Source organism: Amphiura filiformis, chromosome 15 (assembly GCF_039555335.1).
Source record: "Amphiura filiformis chromosome 15, Afil_fr2py, whole genome shotgun sequence".
Taxonomy (NCBI): Eukaryota; Metazoa; Echinodermata; class Ophiuroidea; order Amphilepidida; family Amphiuridae; genus Amphiura; species Amphiura filiformis.
The window spans coordinates 23,327,623-23,351,397 of NC_092642.1; the positions used below are offsets into that span (position 1 = coordinate 23,327,623).

Here is a 23,775-nt window from a genome sequence, read left to right on the forward strand (position 1 = left end):
ATCAAATGCTACATAGATAGTTAGTTTCTAACAAAACAGAGCATGCAAAATTATTTGAAAAAACAAATGTCACTATATGATTTACAAATATAAATCATAAAATATGAAGTTAGAATGGAGAGCAAACTAGACATGTGATGTATAAAGTGTATAAAAGAAAGTGCTCTTAAAATTAAACTTCCATAGATTTGACTCCTCTAAATAAGATAAGTTTATTGGGAAAGTGAAGATAATCAAGAAATAATGGGAAATATGCACCATATGTCATACATTTTACTATGTGGCAGTAAGTGCAGTGATAAATCTATGGTATTTCCCATAACATACCAATGCTGAACCCAATAACAGATTACCAAATGTTAATAATTGTTCTAGAAATAAGACAATTGTTAGCAATTGAGCTAAAAACAACCCATCAATTTAAGGTTTTGAAGGTGCATAATTTACTGCCCCAAAAATGTAAAGATACTCAAGGTGGGAAGAAGTTTTAAAAGCTCTCAAATAAGTAACAGTATGTTAAAATGAAAAAAACAACTTTTCTATTGTGACCCTTTTTTAGCCAATTCAGTGATAGCAGACCATGCTGTTCATGCTGTTCAACAAAATCAAATCATCAATTTTAGAAAGATGCCAAAGTCCTCAAGAAGGAATGTAACATGGACTGGGTAGCCTGTCATATGAGGAAGTCAATCTGAATAAGGAAGAGAGCACCAAACACCATGAACAGAGATGAGGGGGTGCATTATCTTAGTCACATACCACCCACTTCTACAGTGCATGCTCTGTTGGTGGAAGTTGAGTCTACAAACATCCCTCCGATGATTACCATTGCCCAAGATGGCCAAAACAGTTAGGTTGATAAATAACTTTTAGTTTTGACAACATGAAATGTATTACCATAGATCATTGATATACAAGCTGATTTAAAAATGAAAACCTTAAGGGCTGGGGTATGAACGTTTGGACAGTATTTATTTTGGGAGATTAGAGCACATCAGACATATCGAATTGCATTCTGAATACGAAGAATGTCATTCTGATATCAAATAATTTTGATTTTTTGAAATTCGCAATTTAATACACATTTTATGGCAAATCATTTAAAATTGATATTTTTGATATTTAATAGTACTTGAAGTAAACTTTATAAATCTGATGATTTATACTTAAAGTGTATGTAGGTGGGATGAAAAGCCTGACGATCAATTGAAAATTTTGACCTTCAGTATTGAAGATATGGATTTTTTCCCAAAACACCAAAAAAAAATTAGGTCTTTTTGGGAAAAAATCCATATCTTCAATATGAAAGGTCAAAATTTTCAATTGACCGTCGGCTTTTCCTCCCAGCTACATACACTTTAAGAATATATCATTAGATTTATATAATTTACTTCGAGGACTGTTATATATCAAAATTTGAAAAATATCAAATTTTTATAATTTGTCATAAAATTTGTATTATATTGTGATTTTCAAAAATGAAAATTATTTCATATCACAAAGACATGCTTCGTATTCAGAATGCAATTCGATAGGTCTGAGGTGCTCTCATGTCCCACAAAAAATACTGTCGAAACGCAATAAACGCTCATTTTAGATCCCTTAACTTCCAGAAAACAATATTTGAATCCCATGGCAAGCTTCCTATAGTATTAACAGACATACAAAATACCAACAAAAACAAAAATCTTTGATGGAATTAATGCTACAGCAGTGTTAATTAATCTAAGCTAAAATGAATGTTAGAGATAAAAACCAAAGAATCAAGAAGATATATATAGAGAGAGCCATGCTTGGAAGTTTGTTAAGGTGGGTGCTTGTATACTTACCGGTACTTCAAGAGAAATATCTGCTGGCTAAACAAACCCAAGAAAACATAAAACAAATGATGTGTTGAAGGTGTTTAAAGTGTTAAGGGGTTGGCAGTGCTCATGCACATTTATGTGATCAAACATGAATACATTAATTAATGAGGCTCTAGGATGGGGGGAACCTCTACTTCTCTGTATTAAAATAAAGCGAAAAAAAAACCCACAAATGTGCTTTGAGGTGCTAGCAAATTACTCCCTTATGCAACCTTCCCTAGGTTCTTCCTCAACCCGAATCCCACAGAAATGGACACAAAAGGGAAGAAGTTATAACCGGCTGCTATCTATGTACATTATACTTTTGAGGTTTGTATGGATGTCAGAATAGAGCAACTTGCAATAGGTTATTCCATTTCAAATACACACTACCCAGTACCCCTGTCACCATGGTCACCTGTTGGAAGATTGTGATATCTTCCACAGCGGGAGTAACCCAGAGTATGAATTTCAAGAATGAACACATATAGGCAGCTCCATTTGAAACTCACCTTTTCTCTGTGGATTCAGGTTGAATCTTTCTCAGAGGGTGTATGAAATTCAAATAAAGCTGCCTAGTGCCTAATAATATTCATTCCATTTGAAATTCATGCTCTCTCTGTGGAAACCAATATAGAAACCCAGAATATGCAAAGCAGAAACCAGCTCCCTTGATCTTTGTGTGTATTACCAACATTTTTGTTTTAGTAAGGCCCCTCATCATTATTGCCCAGGCAGAGATAAATTACTGACCAACTCTTCCCAGTTTTATGTTAGCATTCCCTGGTTTCCCTCAAAATCATTATTTTTTGGATGGAAATGGGTAAAAGCCAAGGGATATATATTTTATCCATTATAATACTTCCCAAAATGACATTTGATAAATAACACATACATAGTACCCTGTAGAGCTGCCACTGCCAGTCAATTCAATGACCATTTATTTAATCCTAAAATAGCACAGAATAATACAAGCTAGACTTTTTGTTCCCTAAATTAAATCATTTTATTTTAATCTTCCTTAACACCTATTCAAATTAGATTTTTTTTCTTCAAAACACAAAATTCTTCCACGAAGGATTAAAATTATTCCCTCCAATTTGGGGGCAAATATCGGAAGAATAGGCACCCCTGGTGACTTTGAATAATCATTAAATTGCCATTTTTAAAACTTCAATTTGCCTCTAGGAAATATCAAAATATATTGACAAAAATTTGGTTTTAGTTTCAAACTGTTCTTTGATTCATTTTGCATAATTTAAACTCTCAATTTTTCTACCCAACAAGATCTGGTCTAACTAGATAAGACCTTTACCCCCTATTATCAAATGCAATATAAATTGTAGCCTAATGGTGGCACAGTTTTAAGGCAATAGCTGTTTTTACTCCCTATTCCAGAAAAATATAGCACCTTTTTTATTTAAAAAATATTATCCTGTGTTAAAGGCCCAATCACTGAACCCAGCGAAAGTGTACAAAAATCTAATTTGTAGTGATGTGGTCGACATGCCTTATGTCGACATAATCGTCGACGCCGGCATCGTATGCCCGACATGTCGACATCAAAAATCATGTCGACAAAAAAAAATTTTTTTTTTTTTTTTTTTAGTTTTCAAAAAAATATATTTTTGGCCAGAAAAGAAGTTATAGGCCCAACTGACTTGTTATTCAAGGTTGAAACCAGAGAAATACTGCTATTAAAAAAAATGCCAATTTTTTTTTTACGAAGTTGGGTGAACTTGTACATTTTGATTACCTTTGCTTCTATTGAACAGTCAGGGACACATTGAATTAGTATGCATTGCTAGCTGTTCAATAGAAACAAAAGTAATTAAAATGTACAACTTTTTCAACTTTGTAAAAAAAAATTGGCATTTTTTTTTTTTTTTTTTTGAGTAGCAGTATTTCTCTGGTTTCCAACCTTAAATAACAAGTCAGTTTGGGCCTATAACTTGATTTTCTGGCCAAAAATATTTTTTGAAAATTTTAATTTTTTTTTTTTTTTTTTTTTTTTTTTTTTTATTATTTTTTTTTTGTATAGAGAAATGATAGATTCATGTGAAATGTCTTATTTTGTCTTTTAAAATACCTGGCTTTCGGCTTAACCACTAGCAAGCTACATTGTATGTTAGCCAGGCCTTGAAATAAGCGGGCGCGGGGAGCAAATTTGCTCTCGTAAAGCCACCAATTGCTCCTGGTCCTTGTAAAATTCACATGAACCAGGAGCAATTTTCTAAAACAAATTGCTCCTGGTTCCGGTTTTGCACTTGATGCAGTAGTGCTGCTATTGTATGCAGAAAAGGATTACTTTTTGAAAATTGCTCCTGTTTCTTCAGAAATTGCTCCTGGTTCTGGTAAAATCCCAGTGAACCAGGAGCAATGTTCAAAAACAAATTGCTCCTGGTTCCAGTCTGCTTATTTCAAGGCTTGATGTTAGCACATCTATGACACAATTAAACAAATGTGCCAAAATTTGGGAAAACAAGATTCTATTTTTATTTTTATTTTAAGACATATTTTTCTGGAATCAGGAGTAGGTAGCCACAGCAGAAAGGCACTTTCTAGTTTGTGGTAGTCCTGGTTAAATTATAATACGCAAGAGCCTCATTTGGGTCACATTATGATACATTGTATGTATGCACATTGATAACAAGCATTATGCAGCATTAGGTTAGAATACCATTTAGAATACCATTAGATTAACCATAAATAGGTTAGAATACCATTTCAAAAACCACTCAAAAATTACAATGAAAAATATAGGCACTATAAAATATAAAAACATCAAATATTATCAATAATGTTTTTAGTCATGAATATTAATAGTTTTACAGTTATACATATGTGACATGATCAAGGGGAATGAGTTGGATGTCGCTAATATTGTTTTTGAGATATTGGCAAAAACAGTGTTCAAATTATTTTGTTTTATATTGTTTTCAGCCATTGATAAATTGCTCATAACTCAGTAATCAGATGTTGATGGGTTTGCATCAAAATGTAGCATAACTGCCAGAAAATGATGCAAAAAAACTCTAATTGAAAATTGCCAACATGTGACTCAATCATTCCCATTGATCATATTCTAAAATAAGATTAACTGTGAGTTTGTCAAAATAGATTGCTCAATCAAAGCATGCAGTTGTAAATAAATTTTAAAATATTATGTGAACTAGCTGTTACTACAAAGCCCAGGAACTAAAAAAGTAAGAAGATATTTAAAATACATGCACATATTATATTCATAAAATAATTCAATTAAACAACCTTAAATTTAAAAATAGTAAATTTAAAATTTAAACACAAAAATGCTCCTGTTAAATGATTTGATTTGATTTTATTCGAATGACATATGCAGATAACATGCTTGCTCTAACATGACAAATCTGTTGTTTTTCCTTGTATGTAAACAGTAAAAATGCCTACTGATTCAATTTTTTACAAAACATACCTTTTCTCCTGACTTCTCCTCAGTCATCATAGTGAGCAATGTGGAAATCCTTCAAGGATGAGATGACTTGAGATGAAATTGTGACTTTCCCTTTTGAGTGAAATTTAGCTGAAATATGAAGTATTTTTAGGAAATATGTTATACAACAAATAATATGATGGCGATAGTACACTGATCATGCGCTATGCAAAAGCGATTGAGTATAATGCATCTTTAGAAATGACCAACGATTGTGTGTTCTTAAGGGGGTACTACACCCCTGCCCAATTTTGTGCCTATTTTTGCATTTTTCTCAAAAATTATAGAGCATTGGTGACAAGTAAGATTATGTTTATTATAGGGGTAAGGACTACAACTACTGCACTGAAAATTTTATTACCCTAAGACCGAGAAACTGAAGAAGCACAAAGACGCAAAAAATTGCAATCTCGCTATAAATCAAACAAGACCACCATTTATTGACTTTTGTTTTCAGACCAACACCAAGTCCCTATGATCTCAGCCGTAAAAGCCATGTATATGAAGGTCAGGAAAATTGAGATGTCAGTGACCAGCGACTGACTCCTGTTTATAGCAGTGGCCGCCACCGCAATAATTTTTTCCATAAAACCCCACGGGATCATAATCGCGCGAGGGTGTGCCCCCACCCTGGCATAAATTCTCGGTGTTGGACCTAGAAAAAATCATGGCTAACCAACACGTGATCCACACTTGCCCTAGGGCGTGCCCCCACCCTAAGACTGAATTCGAGTGTTTTGACCCTGAACCCTGGGATCCTTAAAGCAAAATATAATGGCTGGAATTTCAACAATCAATAGGGTACTGGTGTATACAAGTCAAATGCTCCCAGGCGTGTGTCCCAAGACTCAACAGGTGGTCACCTGAAGTTACAAAGGATAAAATATGTTATTACACGACATGAGTATTATTATAATTCAAGAAAAGAGAATTCAAATCCCATTCTTTTTTGCTTGTGCGACTTTTTGCCTTTTCTAAAAGAAAACCTGCACAATACGCTGGTGTTAAATGACACCTGTACAACAGCTCCGACGATGATGAACAACTGCAATTAATAAATACATAATTTAAATATGCAGAATGTATTTGCTGATATGTGATCTTGCTCTTCCCATGCTATACAAGAAAGGGAACAATTGTAGCATCAATCTACTAATTGGAACTATTGCTTAATCAAACAATATATATATGCATCTTTTGACGATGTAGGCACTCTCTTATACTCTTGCTAGAACGGAAGTTTTTAAATAAATAATTTTGATGATCAACAAAAGCTCTCCTTTTCCTACATTCTATTTTCACGTATATACAATTAACATACTTTTATTATTTATAATTTTCCTTTAACCCTTCTTGCTACCAGTTGAGTGCTTTGCCTTTTCAGGCACTATCTTGCAGAACTTACTGTACCTAAAATAAATAAATTTAGCTATTGTTAATTGACATAATTTTTATACTATACATGCTTACGATTTATCATGCAATTCTGCCCAATTGCCCCAATGGGAGCGGTGGGTGGGAAAATTTTTAGATGTTGTCTTGTATGATTTCAAACCAACAATGATTTGATCACCAGGATCATGTCCCAAACTCAGCGACATGCGACGACTCTCATTGGTTCCCGGTCAATCACCACAACGCTGGCATGACAACATGACCTCTGACCCGTAAACAAATGGAATCGCCACTTTCACGGCAAGGGCAAATTGAGTTTAACTTGTTGCACATCGTTAAACTTTATTTCAGCACAGACAACAGTTGTGGAGTTACAGTAAAAAATGAGGGAAAACCAATATTTGATCAATAAATCAATAACTACTTGCCTTGAGTTGCTGAATTTTAAGTGCAGTAGTTGTAGTCCTTGTCCCTATACATATCTTACTTGTCACCAATGCGCTATAATTTTTGAGAAAAATGCAAAAATAGGCACAAAATTGGCCAGGGGTGTACATGTAGTACCCCTTAAGTGGGCTTTATTATCGACCTGACATACATGTACATTTGTATTGGTTCGATCAAGCATTGAAATGCTTTCAAATTTTGTACTGGGGCCAGATCGTTCAAGCATGCTCAACAAGTTTTTCAATGTAAAGCCATGGGAATGAAAGTTTCAGATTTGCGTCCACCGCCTGCATGCTCCAAAACCTCCCGCTTGAAAAACTCATTTAAGGCCAGAGTAATGGGAGAGAACATGGACCTTTTCAGGCATCATTATTTCTAAATTGTATGTCCAAAGTATATAAAACTATACATTTTTGGAAAGGAAATGAGTCAAGGAATCCCATGGTGACGTCAGATTTTTTCAAAAGTCTCAAGTTTTTGAAAAATCACAAAATTCACTTTTTACCCTAATATTTTTGTGACAACTTGAAAAAAATCTGTTTCGAGTAAAAAAAATCAGTTAGGTTTTCATGAAGAAGAGACATGAACTTAGGGAAGGTTTTTTTATTTTTTTGAAATTTGTCTCTTTATTTTTCGAAATATTGAAAAAAACATGTCAAAAAAGCAATTGTGTCACTCTATGAAGCTTAAAATTGCACACAATGGTTTATATTTTGAAAAACAAATATTTTGAAAAAATGAAAACCTTCCCTAGCCTAGACTTTGATGTACTCTAAACGATAGTGCAAAAAGTTTACCTTTTGCTTGCATATTTTTCGAAAGTTATCTTGTCACACAAATCGTAAATATTGTCAAAAGTGAACTCTGAGAAATCGACGTTTTAGTAAAAAAATTATGCACAAAACGTGCTTATATTTTAAAACGGTAAGACTTTCACACTTGTAAAAGCTGTATCTGGTGCATGGTCTAAATATGCATCTTTTTGCACCAATGAATCTATAATGTCTGCTTTGAGTGCACCAAAATTCAAAATAATTAAAAAATCTAAGTGGCATTTTGACTCCCAATTTTTTTTTTTTTTTTTTACACCACATTTGCTGGCGTTAACAACATACCGAATGCGCATTGACTGCGTTGGACATACGCGCAGAGCAAAGAAAATGTTCGCGAGGGTGTCCCCTTTGACAGACGTGTAATAGATGGAACAACCCCGACCGAGAAAATGAACTTGTCATTAAATTAGATACAGACTTTAAGGTACATATTTCGAGGTGCATAACAGACACAAAATTTGTGTCATAACAAAATAACACCAAATTGGTGTCGATGACCTGACATGCATGCATTCTTTTGTGATGGTCTTTCAATTTGTGCCGAGTGTCCTTGGCAGTCTTGACTATGCTTCAGTGGTCATGAAAGGATTCAATAGATAACCTCTGCCCCACTAATCCCCAGCTATTGTCTGAAATTGCACCTCGGAAGATATATTATAACAACTCAGTCCCTCAAATGATAGTCATATAACGACCAAAAGATAAATGACTGACTATCATTGAGGACTGAGTTCCGCAGTCTATCATTAAATGTTAATAAATTTATAAAATTTTAAGCTTACCTCACCTCAGCTCAGACTCAGTCAGTCTCACTTTTTAGCAAAAATAGCAGTCCAGGGCACAGCCACAATGCACATTCATGAATTTCCATGCAGATTGTCACGATTATACAGGCAATGACAGGTTATCTTGAGCTTATGCAAGTGCACACAACTAGCATGCGACAGGTCAATATAAAAAGTGCAGTCACGTTTTATGATAACAGGTGATTTGGTAATGATAATGGTTTGTTATTGTTTACTCTGCACAAAAAGGGCCTTGACCCAGTAAAGTAAGTGCACTGCTAAATAATACTTACGCTTCACAATAATTATATGCAGGCTATGTGCAATAAAATAGAGGCATATAATTGATGTAGGCTATACTGAAATCTTGCATGCAGAGGGCTGCAGCCACAATTTTAATTGAGGATTTCTTTAGGAAACTGCGGGGATTATTATAATTGTCAACAAACTAAAAAATGAAACATATATTTTGATAGATTTTGTCTGCGTTCGCAGTTTTTTCAACAAAACAAACAACACTGAAGTGTTTTGTTCAAAAATTTTGTGATCTGGTGCTCCACGATCAGAACGGGAACAAATCCGATGGCAACTTACAGGAGGAGGAAAAAGTCACCGAATATATAAAGCTTACAGTTTCTTCATGTTCTTAGACTCATGCTATATGTGTACGTTTGAACTAAAATATTAGGTAAGGAAAATAAAGAGAATTATTTTTCCGTACTCTTGAGTAAAACCAGACTTGTACAAAACCAGAAACATAGAAATATTGCATGACTCACAATAACAATACATGATAATTATTATTTCATGAGCTACTCAGCTAGTCACCCCCGGTAGTCACCTAGTGGGAATTCCAATTGAATGAACGCAGCTTTCAATAGCGTGACGAATTTTTGCGTACACTGCGCGATGTACGTGTGCGACTGTGCGTGAGTTACGCGGAAGTGAATCCAACCATGCCAACGCACTCGTGATTGGATAGCATTGTATCCAAGGTTGTGCGTTCGCGTTGTAGTTTGAAATACGCAATATACGATCGCGGTTGGATAGTGCAGCTGTTAAAAGCTGCGTTCATTCAATTGGAATTCTTACTATAGGGACAGGCATAAAAATTTCAAATTGATTAGGCAAAATAAAAAAATAAACATGTTTCACGTCCCCTCCCGCTTCCTTTTTTGAGGTTTCCTCAAATATATTTTTATTTTTGAAATTCAGTTATAACTTTTCAAAAAATATGTCTAGGAAGTTGGAATGCTTTCTATAGCCTTGTTAAGATACAAGAAACATTTTAGGAAGGTTTTGTGATTACTGGAGGGGGTGTAACTCTCAGAACAACAAATAAAAAGGGCCTCCTCCTTTTTCCAGGCATTATTGTATACGCTAAAACAGCTCTAAGTATGCGTATTTACACCAATTTCGCAATAAAAAATAGAAAATAAAAAGCCCCCTCCTCCTCCTTTTTTTTTCGAAAACCCGGACGTGAAACATGTTTTATTTTTTACTTGGCCTTAACCTGAATTGTTGTTTATTGGAAGCTTCTCAGAAACAATTTGATACCAAAATCAATCTTCTACTGTATTGCTAAGTGAAGTTATGAAGTGCATGAACATGATTGATGAAATTAATATTGATTGGCTCCAAACAAAGGATTTGAACCGGTGTCCTCACTGTAATCTAGTGCCGTACTATTATGCTGTCTTTCCTATTCGGCGATGATAACAATTTTGACCTCCTCGTCTGTTTACAAACAAACAGAGAGGTAGACAAAAGACTGTTCCACTTGTCCAAACACTCAAGACAGTATCAGAAGGATGGTCCACAATTGCGTGATTCACGTACATGTAACATGAAAAGGGATTAAAAAGCTGTCAAGTAGAACCATGTTCTTCTTTTGTCCAAATTACCATCAAGATTTCATATGGAAACAAATCAGACCCAGAACACGATCATGTCAGAAATTAATATTTTGTTCTGGGACTGATTATTTGGACTAACCGTAATCATGGCACAGTGCAGTCCATTCAGTTGAATGTTGTCATCAACAGTGTTCGAAATAAGCACTTATCCTCTTGTCCTCTTGTCCAAAAATCACTGGGGACAACCAAATTGAGCCATGTACTTATCCCTGGATAACCACTATATTTTACCTCCAAATATATGACACATTTTGGGGACAACCAAAATGTTTTGAGGACAAGCAGAATTTATGCTTTAGTTGTCCTCGGGACAACCTCCATATTTTCCCAGGGCTGTCAACTCTCACGCATTGGCCGTGAGTCTCACGCATTGGGTCACTTTCTCACGGTCTCACGCCAAGGTAGTATAATCTCACGCCTAGGTAGTAAATCTCACGCAAAATGAGTAAAATCTCACGCATCGTCATGAATAATTCGTTGCTCCTACCCCCCCCCCGCTTTTCACATTCTCGGCGCCCGTGGCTCAAATAATCATGGTACAAAATGAACATTGAGTCGGCAAAACCCGCACGCATCTGTCTCACGCTAAGCAATTCCAAAAAGTTGACAGCCCTGTTTTCCTTATTTGGACACTGGTCATCAACCTATTTGATCGTAGTGTATTTGTTATGTGTGTGAGAAGAACTGTCGCGGTAGATTGCAATCATGCTTTTGTTGAATGCATTTGAGTAGTCCGCCATATTTACGGTATGATACATCATATTCACACCCTCTATATGGTACACAGACGTAGGTAATTTAGAGGTTGTTGTCTCTCTTAAAAAGACTTTTTCTAACCAATTGTTTCAAATAAATAATAAAAATGGAGTCTCTAAGATAATTGGACAGACAGTAGTACTAGTAGTCATGCCTGGTAGAGTAGAACTTAATACTCGGAATAAATCAATAATCAGGCAGAATAGACTGGATTATGGGTTTTCAATACAGTTGTAGTAAGAGAGAGATTCAATGTAGGAGGAAAAACAAACAAAAGAAAGAGATTGAGGGTGAGATAGAAGGAAAGGAAGAAGGAAAGATCAAAGAAAGAAATGAAGGATCAGAATGAGAGAGTGGCACAGAAAGAAAATAATGGGATAGGAAGAGATGAAGAAAGAGAAACAAAAAAAAAGACAGAAAAAGAAATTACGAAAGCAAGAAAAAAGCAAGCAAGCAAACAAGAAAGAACAAGCACGCAAGAAAGAAAAGACAAGCAAGACAGCAAGAAATAATGAAAGAAAGAAAGCAGGAAAGAAAGATCACAAAGAGAGACAGAAAGAAAGAGAGCTCGACAAAGACAGAGAAAGAAAGAAACAAACAAACAAAGGAAGAAAAAGAAAGGGAGAGAGGGAGAGAGGAAGGGAAGAGAAGAATAAAGATAGAAAAGAAGAACAAAAGAAACAAAAGGGGAGAGAGGTGGTCTAGGAGAGATCGAGAAAGGATGAAAAAAATTAAAGAAAAGGAAAGAGAAGTAAAATAGTGTGTTATGGACTTGGTACAAAAATTACACAAAAGTATTTATATTTCGGTTGAAATCATTGTAGAAAATCAGCTTCATGGCTAAGGAAATCTTTTTGTGTGTGAAGGCAACAATTGAGCTGGTAAAACAATACCAATATTTGCCATGATTACCATCTCCTCCATTTACAAACACTCTCCATTTACTAACCGCACCCATTCATCCAGCTAGCAGGGACCCATGAAAAGCATGGGTACCCGCTAGTAATTATTACGTCTAGTGAAATAGCACTAACATGACTAAGGGAGAGATCTGTCTTCAATGATAGTCAGTCATTTATTTATTGGTCATTAGACTATCATTTGAAGACTTGGGCTCTTATGATACATCCTCTGGAGAGCAGTTTGTGGGTTTCAGACAATAGCATGGGATTATTGGGGCAGAGGTTATCTTTGAATCCTTTCATGACCACAGAAGCATTGACAAGGACACTTGTGCGAAGTGAAAGACGTGTTGCTCGCGACAAAAGAAGGTCTTAAAACACATATTTTGTATATTTCAGCTCCCCATAATATTAGTGTTATGGCTACGTCAACTACACTATTTTTGGCCTTATTTTTATAAGATCCTATTGTCACCGAGGTATACATGTAAGTACGTTAGTATCACAGACCACACGGGGAAGTCCTCTTCTGGTCTATGCACTAGCACGCTGGGTTTGAGGCTCAGCAGGATTTACGCCTAATGGCTGAGCGTATTGTGACAATACCTCTTAGGGAGGATTGAAAAAACAATGAGATTATGTGATATAATTAATATATCCAAATGTGTAAATTCCTGAAACAGGGCTCGCTTCACAGGGCCAGGGGGATGTCTGAGAGCTTTTGAGATCAGGGTGTCTGAGGAGGGATGTTCCCCCTTGAAAAGTTGGTAAATTTAATCTAAGATGGTGACTAGTCCTGATTCTTCTTCTCCTCTCTTAACAAATATATGAATTTGATCATTATTTTCAGAAGAGGAATTTGTTGTTGAATGATGCAGAAGGACCATGTAGCAGGAGGGTCGTCACAGAGAAAGCGTCTAAGACAAACCTCACTGGACAGTTTGTTTGCATTCAACAAGAGACAGAAAAGTGACTCAAGTAAACTAGATAAAGAAGGTACATAATATGGTATTTGGAGCATTTATAATGTTTTGCCAAATCCTTTCTGAAAAGTGTACATGTAGTCCTCATTAAGTTATGCACCCAACGTTAAGCGTGTGTATCTGACAATAAAGAAAAGTAGATAAAAAGGTATATCCACAATTTGAATGTGCAAAATCTTGTGTGTGTCCTCAGTTGCAGGCAAATACTGATGCACCCGCACATACAAATATTGCATTCAATTATAGACCATAATTGCTCTGCAAATGTGGATGGTACAAGTATTGTATTTTATTTTATTTTACCAGTTGAGACCTATTATAACTTGACATTACTTTAAAATTAATTTACATAAATAGTTGTTGTCACAACTACCAGATAACACTTAATTAACATTTACCCCAAGACTATACCAGTTCACCCTAATTACCCTAATTTCCCCCTGAAGTATGGGACTCTGGTTGGATATAACTTCCTGGTAATTACTAGAATCACTCTCTGAGTAAAGATTCCATCGTCACTTCCTGTCCAACATGACAGTCAACCATTTTTTGGGACAGATGCACCTTGGGGTGGGACTCTAATATATCCGGTCAATATTTTGGGACCCAAATTTTGGGATAGCAGTACTTCTTCTGGTGCACATCAGTTTTTAATCACCACATCGCCAGGACTGCAAATGAGCACCGTCCTCCGTTTGCAGAGGTCTGCAATTGGTTACACAGCTATACACATGAAAAAATGCCATTTTAGTCCTTATTGTAAATTTAACATTAATTCGGACAGCCTCATTTTGATAGCAATTGCTGGTATACACAAGTAGGGGTGTGCATGTGTTTATCTTGTTTGTTTGTTCACTATTTGTTTTAAACAAATGTTCCACCTCAATATTTTTGTACCTTTAGCTGAAGAGGAAGTGATAGACCTGTGTTTGGAAGAGATGAGTACACCAGCACGTGATGGTTGTGATGAAAGGCGCAATGTCTTGGCTACTGCAGCTGAAAAGAGGAGGTAAATTTCTTGCCTGGGAACTTTTGGAATCAAAATAAGTAGTTTGTTCCTCTTGGGCGACAAAAAAAAAGTTGTTTGTTTGTCCTTATCCGACTGACCATTTGGCAGTTCCGACCATAGAACTTTTGTTTTACAATTTTCTCAAAAATGTCACTAACTTTTTGTCTGAAAACTGATGATATAAAAGAAACATTGTAAATATACTGATTTCCTGCATGCTTACCATGTCTGGTTGTACCATGCTGAGAGAGGGTTCTGATTTTGTATTATTATTCTCAGTCTTTTTGGACTTAAAAATGTAGTACAAGTCTTTGGTAGAAATTCTGTTGTCAGTGAGTGTTTTACATACATTACAAACAAGTACTTCACATTTTACTTCTGGTACCTCTTCCTCATATTTCCAACTAACCGACCCAACTCCTGAAAGTGATATATGGACAAGCAAACAATCTTTACTCTGTGACTAGTATGACATCACACATAATACAAGATCGCTGAGAATTGTGCAGATAATATTATACAAAAGAATGTTTTGGTCAAGTCCCAAGCTTAACTTTTCAACTGCAGAGTCACCGTATAATTTAAAAAAGTAAAACATGTAAAATCTAATAATGGGCAAAAATCATGGAAAATGTCAAAGATGTCTTGAGTGACACTACCCGCCAGTCTCTGATACACTCATGTTCTGACTTAAACTCTTCAAAATTAAATTAAGAATTTCTTGATTATCCCCAGGAATACCCCATCACCAGTGGATAAACCCAAGTCAACACCTGTGCAACATACCACTACCATAAAACCCACCCACCCTCCAGGGGCTCTAACTCCATCAACAAGTGTTAAACAACCCAGTCCAGATGTCCACAAACGAGGGATGTCATCTACACATGGGGGAGCACCGGCAATAGATCAAACAACCAACCCAAAATCAGTCTTTGATTATTTAGAAGGCATCAACAGCATCGAGTGCAATATAGGAGCATCCCCCTCATCAGCTAGGAGTCCTAGTAATGATGATAAACCCTCTACCAGCACTAGTGATATTGCAGGGGGGTCTAGAACTAAAATAAAAGTAATATCTGGGAAGGGCGCTAACAATGATGGGAATCGAACCGGGGGAGCAGATTCTGATGCAGTGGAAGGAGATTCACAAGGCGAATGGAGTGAGACGTTGGAGTATGATGCTTCACAACCTTTGTTCACAGAGTGAGTACAATGTATGTAAGAGATCTGTGGTTCAATTCCATGTATAGACCCATGTTCTGGATCTTTGTATGTGAAGTATATGTCTGTGTGCTTTATTTCATTCAATATGATATCCACAACCTCTGCGTATAATATCATCATGTGCATTCCAATCCAATTGGATGTTTAGCTGACACACGCACATGTACATGGAGGTTATCGCTTACTATCTGTGACATAGAGAGATGGAGCAGTTCACACACACACAACTACTTTGTCTGTATGACAGTTAAAAGTGATGCAAAAGTATGAATTTGGGTAATAACTTTGCATCAGTCCGGTATTGTGAAAAATCTAAATATTTTGCTTTGGAATATCCCTCATGACTATTATGCCTCTCGAGATATTCCTTGGTTCCAAAGGTAAAATGTTTATATTTTCACAATACCCTATGCTGCACATTTTACACCTCATAATTTACTAATCTTCTTATTTTTGTTTTTGCTGTTGCCATCATTCCTGCTGTTGTTGTCATTGTTGTTGTTGTTGTTGTTGTTGTTGTTGTTGTTGTTGTTGTTGTTGTTGTTGTTGTTGTTGTCATGGTAAAAAAGTAAACTAGTGATTTCTTCATTTTCAGTTCAACTTCAGAGCATAGTTCGCAAGAAATCCCCAGTGATGCCCCAAGGTCACTGGAAGGTCAGCAACGCTATGGTAAAGGTACCCCAATTAGTCAACTTAACCAAGCTCCTGCATGTAGAGCTCCTCTACCAGACTTGAAACCAAGCCAGAACCACACAGTACTCTTTAGGGTGAGTAATGATTGTTATGGAACAGCTATGGAAAGCATTCTGCCAGGGCCTCTATTTCGTGCAAGTTTGCAAGAATCAAAAAACATCCGAGTCGCTTCATTTATTGCATGATTCAATGAAAGAAATTGATAATTGCAACAAATGTTACGAGTATCATTACGAGAATTGATTCTGTGATTCTCGTCGAAGCTGAGGCCCTGATTCTTTCCAATAACTTTGATAAACCCATTTATTGCTGTTAAATTGTAATGCACTGCATTATGCTTATGAAGCTGGTTTATAGTTTTTGGCTATTAATTTTTTAAGAAATTGTTTATTGGAATATTAACAAAGCAAAGTCCCAAGAGTTTGTGGAGGTGTTTTTTGCATATTCTTGAGAGCCATTTGATTCACAGCTCAATGTTGGCAAATTGTTTGCCCCTGCATTAAAAAGATATCAGAAACGTAATTAGGTGGATTGGAAACCTCTCTATATTTGCCAAATTTGGTGCTTTATTGAAAAATTATGGCAAAAAGCAACTAAAAACTACAATTTTGGATGATTTCAATTAAAGATGCGTTAAATTTTGGAATTCTCACTTTAGGCCAGCATGATAATTGCCATTATGCAGATTGAGTGTTTGCAAAACTAATATAAAAATCTAATATGACATGTTATTTCAGCCATATGTGAGGGCAGGAGACCCACCACGACCATTTCCAGACCAGTACCAAGATAAATGGGATGCTTATCATGTACGCATGCCTTGCTCACCTGAAAACCTCTATCCTGTTGAAGACAAGGTATGTATAACTTGTTTCGTTTCAAGTTTTGATAGAACCTGAACTATTTTAACAATTTTGACGTTTTATGCTTAGCTTTAAGCTTTCTGGAATGTTTTGACCTGAACTTTGTACTAAAAATGTGTTGTTTTGTGATCTGGTCCAAAATGGGGAAGAGGGGCAAAGGAGGAAATCAGCCAAAATATGATTCAGCAATATTATATTTGGAACATTATTTTATAGATCATTCCTAACGTATACACACAGTGTTGTATGCCCCTACACACATACAAACTTTAACATAAAAAGTAAAAATTATAAAATGATATGTTATAGTCTGCCCATCTCAAGTTGAGAGTAATGCCATGTTGGATTTCGTAACATCATATTTGTACACTGGCAACACAACCACGTAAATGCACCGATTAGAATCTCCCACTGCAAGATCCAACATAGCGTTACCCTCAACTTAACACAAGACACACTATGCCAGAATGCACTGCACTGTCACAACTGTATGTGTAAGATATACAGTCCACAACTTATAAGTTCCCCCCTAATACTTTTTAAATTAAGTCGAAAAATATTTTACGAATATAAAAATGTAAAAAGATATGTATAGCCCTATTTGTTTTACCCCTGTGGACCAATTTATAGCGTCACACATCATTGCGTTCAGTCACAATGATTAATTGTGTCAGAAAAGATGCTGTTTTAAAAGTTGCACCTGAGTCCATAGCAGTCAGGTTTTCTTGTTTGAAATCTGACTCCTATGGACTCAGATGCCACTTTTAACACTGTTTAAAACAGTCTCTTTTTTTTTACATAATGAACCATTGTGACTGAACGCAATGACTTGTGACGCTGTAATTTGGTCCATATGTGTAAAACAATTAAGACTACTTATATCTTCTTACACGTTTGCATTTTGTCAAATATTTTTCGATTTATTTAGGAAAGTATTTTGGGGGGAACTTATAAGTTGTGGACCCCATACTAGGATTGGGCTTTGGTATAATGTGATTCTATGGCAGTGATACATACTCAAACACTAATATTGTTTTACTTATACTCTAACAGGAGGGACAGAAAAGGGTACAGAGCCGGTGGGAAATAATAGAGACAACTCTGCTTAATAACATACAGAACTCATATGAATTAGAGGTAAGCATAATATTAAAAAATATTTTAAAGTTTCCTTTCTATGCTTGTAAATTGATAATTGAAGTTTCCTTGGTGGAGCTTATAGTCTCGGTTCCAGTTGCTTAGGGCTTCTAAACAAACCATCTGGAGACATGCTGGGGAGGGACCTATTTGGTCACTTTCAGCAGGTTTTTTGCACTCTTTCAGAAAGTTAAATAATGGTTGCATGCCTGATGTTAGTAAAGTCTTCAAGATATTTGGATACAAATACACAGACACTGTAAAACAGGGTGCTATTATTGACCAAGCAGACACATCATTCCATAGCATGTTGCCAGATGCTTTTAGTAATGAAGGGCATGCAAGCCATCTGGATCTAAGACTAATTACTGGTCTACCATACTAAATAGCAATGTGTGATTCTTCCTGTGACTTCATAAATTATCAAAACTTTTGCAAGTAGACCAATTTTGTAATCATTCTTTACATTGTGAGTGACCAATCTGAGTAGTGTTAGCAGGTTTATATACCTACTTTATATGCCATCTTTATAGTGTAAACTGAATTCCTATTCTTGTGTTCTACAGGATGCCATCCTCACCTACAATGCTAGATATAGTAAGAAGTGGGACTTCCGTGCATTGCATCATTTCTTCAATGAGGTGTTGGATAAAGTTGAGTCTCAGTACTTCTTCAGCACTGTTCTACCAGGCATGGTTCAGTTAGCTCTTCAACTACCAAAACTTTGCACAAAGGTAATGAAACTTGACTCATTGTGAGAGTGACCCATTGGAGTAGTGTCAGCAGGTTTTTGTACCTACTATGGTCTGTATACCTTCCTTGAGTCAGTAATTTAGATATTGTCTTTTATCTTTACATTTTCAGAAAGGAAATGATGCAAGGAATCCCAGCTGTCATAACAGATTCCTGCAAAACAGTTTTTGAGTAAATCTCAAAATTTGATTTTGCTTTACTGACTCGAGGAGGTATACAGACTATAAACAAATTCTTTCAATTTGAATGAAGATTACATTAATAACAGTATTTTGTGTAAATTGTTTCATAAATGTCAATCTTAATGTATTGAGGAAGAGGAAGTGATAAATGACTAGTAAATGTTCACCACCAATGGTCTGTATTGTATTTCTGCATGGTGTAGCTGAATGAGCACTAGATCAGAATCTTGAGTGTACTGGTTCAATCCCTGCCGGTTTCCATGTTCACTCTCTCTCTCAATTTAACATGTCAGTTTGCCAGAGCTTTGTGAAATTCTGTGTCAGATGTAAGCTGTGTATTAGACAGCATGTATTAGACAAAAGTTGACCTCCCCCTCCTATCCAAACGTCATGATATGGCCACCCTCTGCCACCTGCGCAAGATTCTTCACAAGTTATGCTCTTCTCCAAACCCAATTAAACAACGGAGCGCCATTGTCACTCCGTTTCCCCATCTTTCCCTGTCTCAAAAATCTTTTTTTTCCATATGCGCCTACCCTACGGAATTATCTTCCTGACTCTGTTGTCAAATGTCCATCCCTGGCTGCCTTCAAATCTGCTATTACTGATCATGTGTTCTAGCCATCTCCTCCTCCACATCATTTGTTTGGTCTGTATTTAATTTTTTTCATCCACTTGGTTTCTCCATTTTTTGTCTGTCCCTTTTATTTGGTGTTTTGGTGTGTTTAGGCCACCCTTTCATTTAGTGCTAGTCACTTTTGGGTTTACGCCTGGTCTCTGATGGAATTGTTATACATAAATAGTCATGCAAATGTTACACTAAATTCTCTGTTACTCATTATAGCACTATTTCATGTTTAGCAACATCTACCTACTCAAAGACCCATAAGAATTTTTCAATATTATTGTTTTCTAACCAGGCTATTCCATTATTAAGAAGACAACAGAACCACTCCATCAGCTTGACTCAACAGCAGGTAGCTTCTCTTCTAGCCAATGGTTTCTTCTGTACATACCCTAGAAGAAATGCCCAGCAGAGGAGATCAGAGTATTCCACCTTTCCTGATATCAATTTTAATAGGTAAGATCTAGCAGAATCAACAAAAACTGATAATGAATTTGGAGCTTAAAGTATATCATAATTCCTCAAATATCTACTTTTTGGGTATAATTAATTTTGAATATGAAATTGGATTTGCAGTCAAGTCAGCTCAGTCGGTAAATGGCATTTGACACTGGTGTGTGACAGTATGAGTTTGAGTGCGGTATCTGTTCTTGTGGAAAATTCTCTCCTGTGCAAAGAATAGGTGCTAATTGACCCTGTTTACCTGTGCAAAACATGTGACATGATCCTGGCTGCAATGGTTAATCTAGATGTAGGTTGGTTAGAATACTGCACCTGTTAAGAGGTGAATCCCTGAATGAGGCCAAATGGTTTACATGCATGGTGTGTCTTGGGTCGCCATGGTCAGTTTACTTTCTGTACAGTGCAATGATCATATGTAATTGCACCATATCAATCTGTGATTTTTTTTTCTCAAACCAGGTTATTTGAAGGTATGAGTCCAAGAAAGATTGCAAAACTCAAATGTATTGTGAACTACTTCAGGAGAATTGTAGAAGATAGTAAGTTGATCATAATAGTTTTAAACTCCTGAGCACTACCTGCCAATCTAACATTTCCTCTGGTTGGTCAATTACATGATATTTTAACTTTAATCACCAATCAGAATGGAGCTTTGCAAATAATTCACCCCAATTTTTTTGCACGGTGAAATAATTCTAACAATGTTGCTGATTGGGCCAATTGATAATGAAAACTTCTTTTTGGCCAATCAGCAGGTAGTTCTCATGGGGTTAAACCTCTAAAGTCTTAAAAACTCTGGTGATGATGTAATTAAGCAATTAAGTTTGAAATGAGAGCAGTTTACTTGAGTTTACACTTCAACTACAACATAACTATATAGGCCTATTCCATCTGAAATCCACACTACCCCTGTGGAAGATATTGGAAATATGTTCCACAGAGGGAGTATGAATTTAAATGGAGTTAGCACATTAGACAGCCCCATTTGAAACTCACCCTCCCTCTGTGGAAGATTCAGGTTGAATCTTTCTCAGAGGGTGTATGAAATTAAAATGGATCTGCCTAATGTGCTAAATTCCATTTAAAATTCATACTTCTTAAAGATATCTTCCACAGGGGTAGTGGTGATATCAAATGGAATAAATATCCCATAAATAAATTTTTTTAAAAATAAAAAAATAAATTGAGGCAAGTGAGTTAGTGTTTTGTGGAGTAAAATTAAGAAATATATAAAAGAAGAGAAGCATAGAAATGAGAGGAAGAATAAGATATGAAAAATGTTAAATTGCCTTGTTGTTTTACAAATCCTGTGTACATCCTTTATCAAGATGAAGATGGCATGTTTATAGGTGTAATTTCATTGAAAATGTTAATATAAAGAAGGACTAAAACATTTTATTTAAGAGTACTTTTGGTTTTTTGGTAGGACAGATAATATATTATTTGTATTGTACCCTTATTTGTTTTCAGTTCCTACTGGTACACTGACTTTCACAAGATGTGCCTTGACAAACCTACCAAGATGGGACAAGAGCACGGCAGCATTAACCAAATGTCATGTGACTGCATCGGGGATGATAGAAGATGAAGGAGCAGGGATGCTACAGGTAATAGTCTCATTCAGATGGCTTAGTTCAATCATCTTCATGCAATAATCATAGCTCAAAAGTTGACCCTATGTTGTGGAGTATGAGTTTTTGTACCCGCTTTATTTCAAGGTCATACTATGAGTGTACAAGCATATTGGGTTTAAAGAACTGTATGGCTGTTATGAGTTCAATGTGCATTTGCTTTAGTGACAGAACATAATAATCTGTGTTTCAACAACTCGTCGCAACACATAGTGGCATATGTGAAGGACAAAAAATGTTTTTCAGAGAAAAACGTGTTTGAAGGATATGTTACTAAGTCGATACACCTCCACTGTTATCTCTCAGTGGCCCGATTCCATTTGAAATTGAAGTTCGAGGTTAAAACTATTGAACTGTATCTTTAATAGTTAAAAAGGAACCATTGTTATATAGGATATGTCTAGCTCTAAACCTATATGTCACTTTGTGAAACGAAAGATTTGAACAAAACACTCTATGCCATTATGTGTTGCAACCGGCAAACTCTTCCTATACTTTTGTACAGGAGCCAAACATTAATTGGTGATGTATCCCCACTTGTAGTAGCGTATGTATGAAAGCAAGTTAACAGAAGCGCACATACGCATGAGCGTGTAAAATTTGTCATGCCTGGAACTTGGGTGCATATACATGTTGGAATTCAATATTTTGGAGGTAGCAGCTGAACATTGCCATTTTATTTGCAGCTTTCAACAGAGAAATCATCAATATTCTTGTGAGGTTGGTGGGAATGACAAACTGACATTCCTTATGAAATAACATGTGGATTAGACAATCTTTTATTTGCTTTTGTTGTTGAAAGGCATTCAATCATGTTTCACCTTTGTTCATCACCGTTTAAACTCGCATCGGGCGTGTCTGCAACTCTGCATGGTTTAATTTGCAGACGACACAGAAACAACATTGCTAAACGTAGATGAACAATGATGAAACATGATTAAATTCTTAATTAACGCGGCTGTGTACTCTAGCCATTGTTTCTTTCTCAAAATTGAGTTTTTATGATATGTTTGTACCTTGTTAATGTTTTTTGTAAATACAAGGAATGAAAATCCAGATTTGTAAACTCCAACTGCAATATTTTAAGGATTTTATTTCACTATTCCACTCGTGTTTGAAATTGAAAAGGAAAGAAAATCTTTGTTGTACCAGCAAGGTACACGCAGCGCAACAACTCATCGCGTTGCGTGTCGCGCAATTTGTTAACGCACAAATACGCTGACGCATACGCTGACGCTTATATGCATCGCTGGCGCATCTTATGGAAACACCACGGAAGCACTGATTTCACAAAAACCTAGTGGTCAAATGGCTCCGTTTTAGCTGATAAAATGTGGGTTTTTCAAGTTCTTTCCCCGATTTAAATATCAAGTTATGAATGGATTTCGCTCAAACTTCTCAAGGGGCTGTGGATTTACCCGATGTTCACGTAATATAAGTTACAAAAGCGAAAACTGTCGCATTTTCCTGTGAGATTCGATGAAAGTGCAAAATGTGACCACTTTAAACTTCAACGGCCATTATTTCAATGTTCATTTTCTCGGTAAAATGACGATTTAGGTACACGATAACTCAATAAATACAGCATCTATAGGTAAGCAAATATGATCATCGTAAAAAGCATGATCGACTCAAGAAACGGTTTTCTCATTTTTTTATATTTTGGTCTATTTCCATTTTGATGCCTTATATGGTCAATATCTCAAAAAATAAGGCCAATATCAAACAAAATAAAAAAAACGTTTTTGGAATGGAGCCTCAAGATTGAGCTAAAAACAAAATAAAATATTTTGGAAAAAGTGTTTTTTTGTTATGATGTACCTAACAAATATTGCCAAAAACTCACTTTTTTGTGATTTTCTT

The 23,775-nt window shown here is 35.9% G+C and overlaps 2 protein-coding genes across 5 annotated transcripts in view; one reads left to right on the forward strand and one right to left on the reverse strand.

Moving 5' to 3' along the window:
* Nucleotides 1-8,972, reverse strand: part of LOC140171406 (broad substrate specificity ATP-binding cassette transporter ABCG2-like) — a 49,857-nt gene extending 40,885 nt beyond the window's left edge. Inside the window, exons 1-3 of one of the 4 annotated variants that reach the window (XM_072194661.1) lie at nt 8,776-8,972; nt 5,296-5,403; nt 1,830-1,856 (exon numbers count right to left, since the gene is read on the reverse strand). In XM_072194661.1, the coding sequence (XP_072050762.1) occupies nt 1,830-1,856; nt 5,296-5,325 (57 nt within the window). In that variant the 5' untranslated portion in view covers nt 5,326-5,403; nt 8,776-8,972. Of the gene's footprint in view, nt 1-1,829; nt 1,857-5,295; nt 5,404-8,770 lie in introns of those variants that run through there. The other 3 variants (XM_072194660.1, XM_072194663.1, XM_072194664.1) reach the window with 3 other exon arrangements.
* Nucleotides 8,973-9,210: 238 nt separating this feature from the next.
* LOC140171407 (poly(ADP-ribose) glycohydrolase-like) overlaps nt 9,211-23,775 on the forward strand; it is a 30,637-nt gene continuing 16,072 nt past the window's right edge. Inside the window, exons 1-11 of the mRNA XM_072194665.1 lie at nt 9,211-9,461; nt 13,198-13,343; nt 14,234-14,339; nt 15,075-15,545; nt 16,162-16,333; nt 16,997-17,116; nt 18,176-18,259; nt 18,826-18,993; nt 20,115-20,275; nt 20,741-20,820; nt 21,752-21,888. Of these exons, the coding sequence (XP_072050766.1) occupies nt 13,217-13,343; nt 14,234-14,339; nt 15,075-15,545; nt 16,162-16,333; nt 16,997-17,116; nt 18,176-18,259; nt 18,826-18,993; nt 20,115-20,275; nt 20,741-20,820; nt 21,752-21,888 (1,626 nt within the window). The 5' untranslated portion in view covers nt 9,211-9,461; nt 13,198-13,216. The remainder of the gene's footprint in view (nt 9,462-13,197; nt 13,344-14,233; nt 14,340-15,074; nt 15,546-16,161; nt 16,334-16,996; nt 17,117-18,175; nt 18,260-18,825; nt 18,994-20,114; nt 20,276-20,740; nt 20,821-21,751; nt 21,889-23,775) is intronic.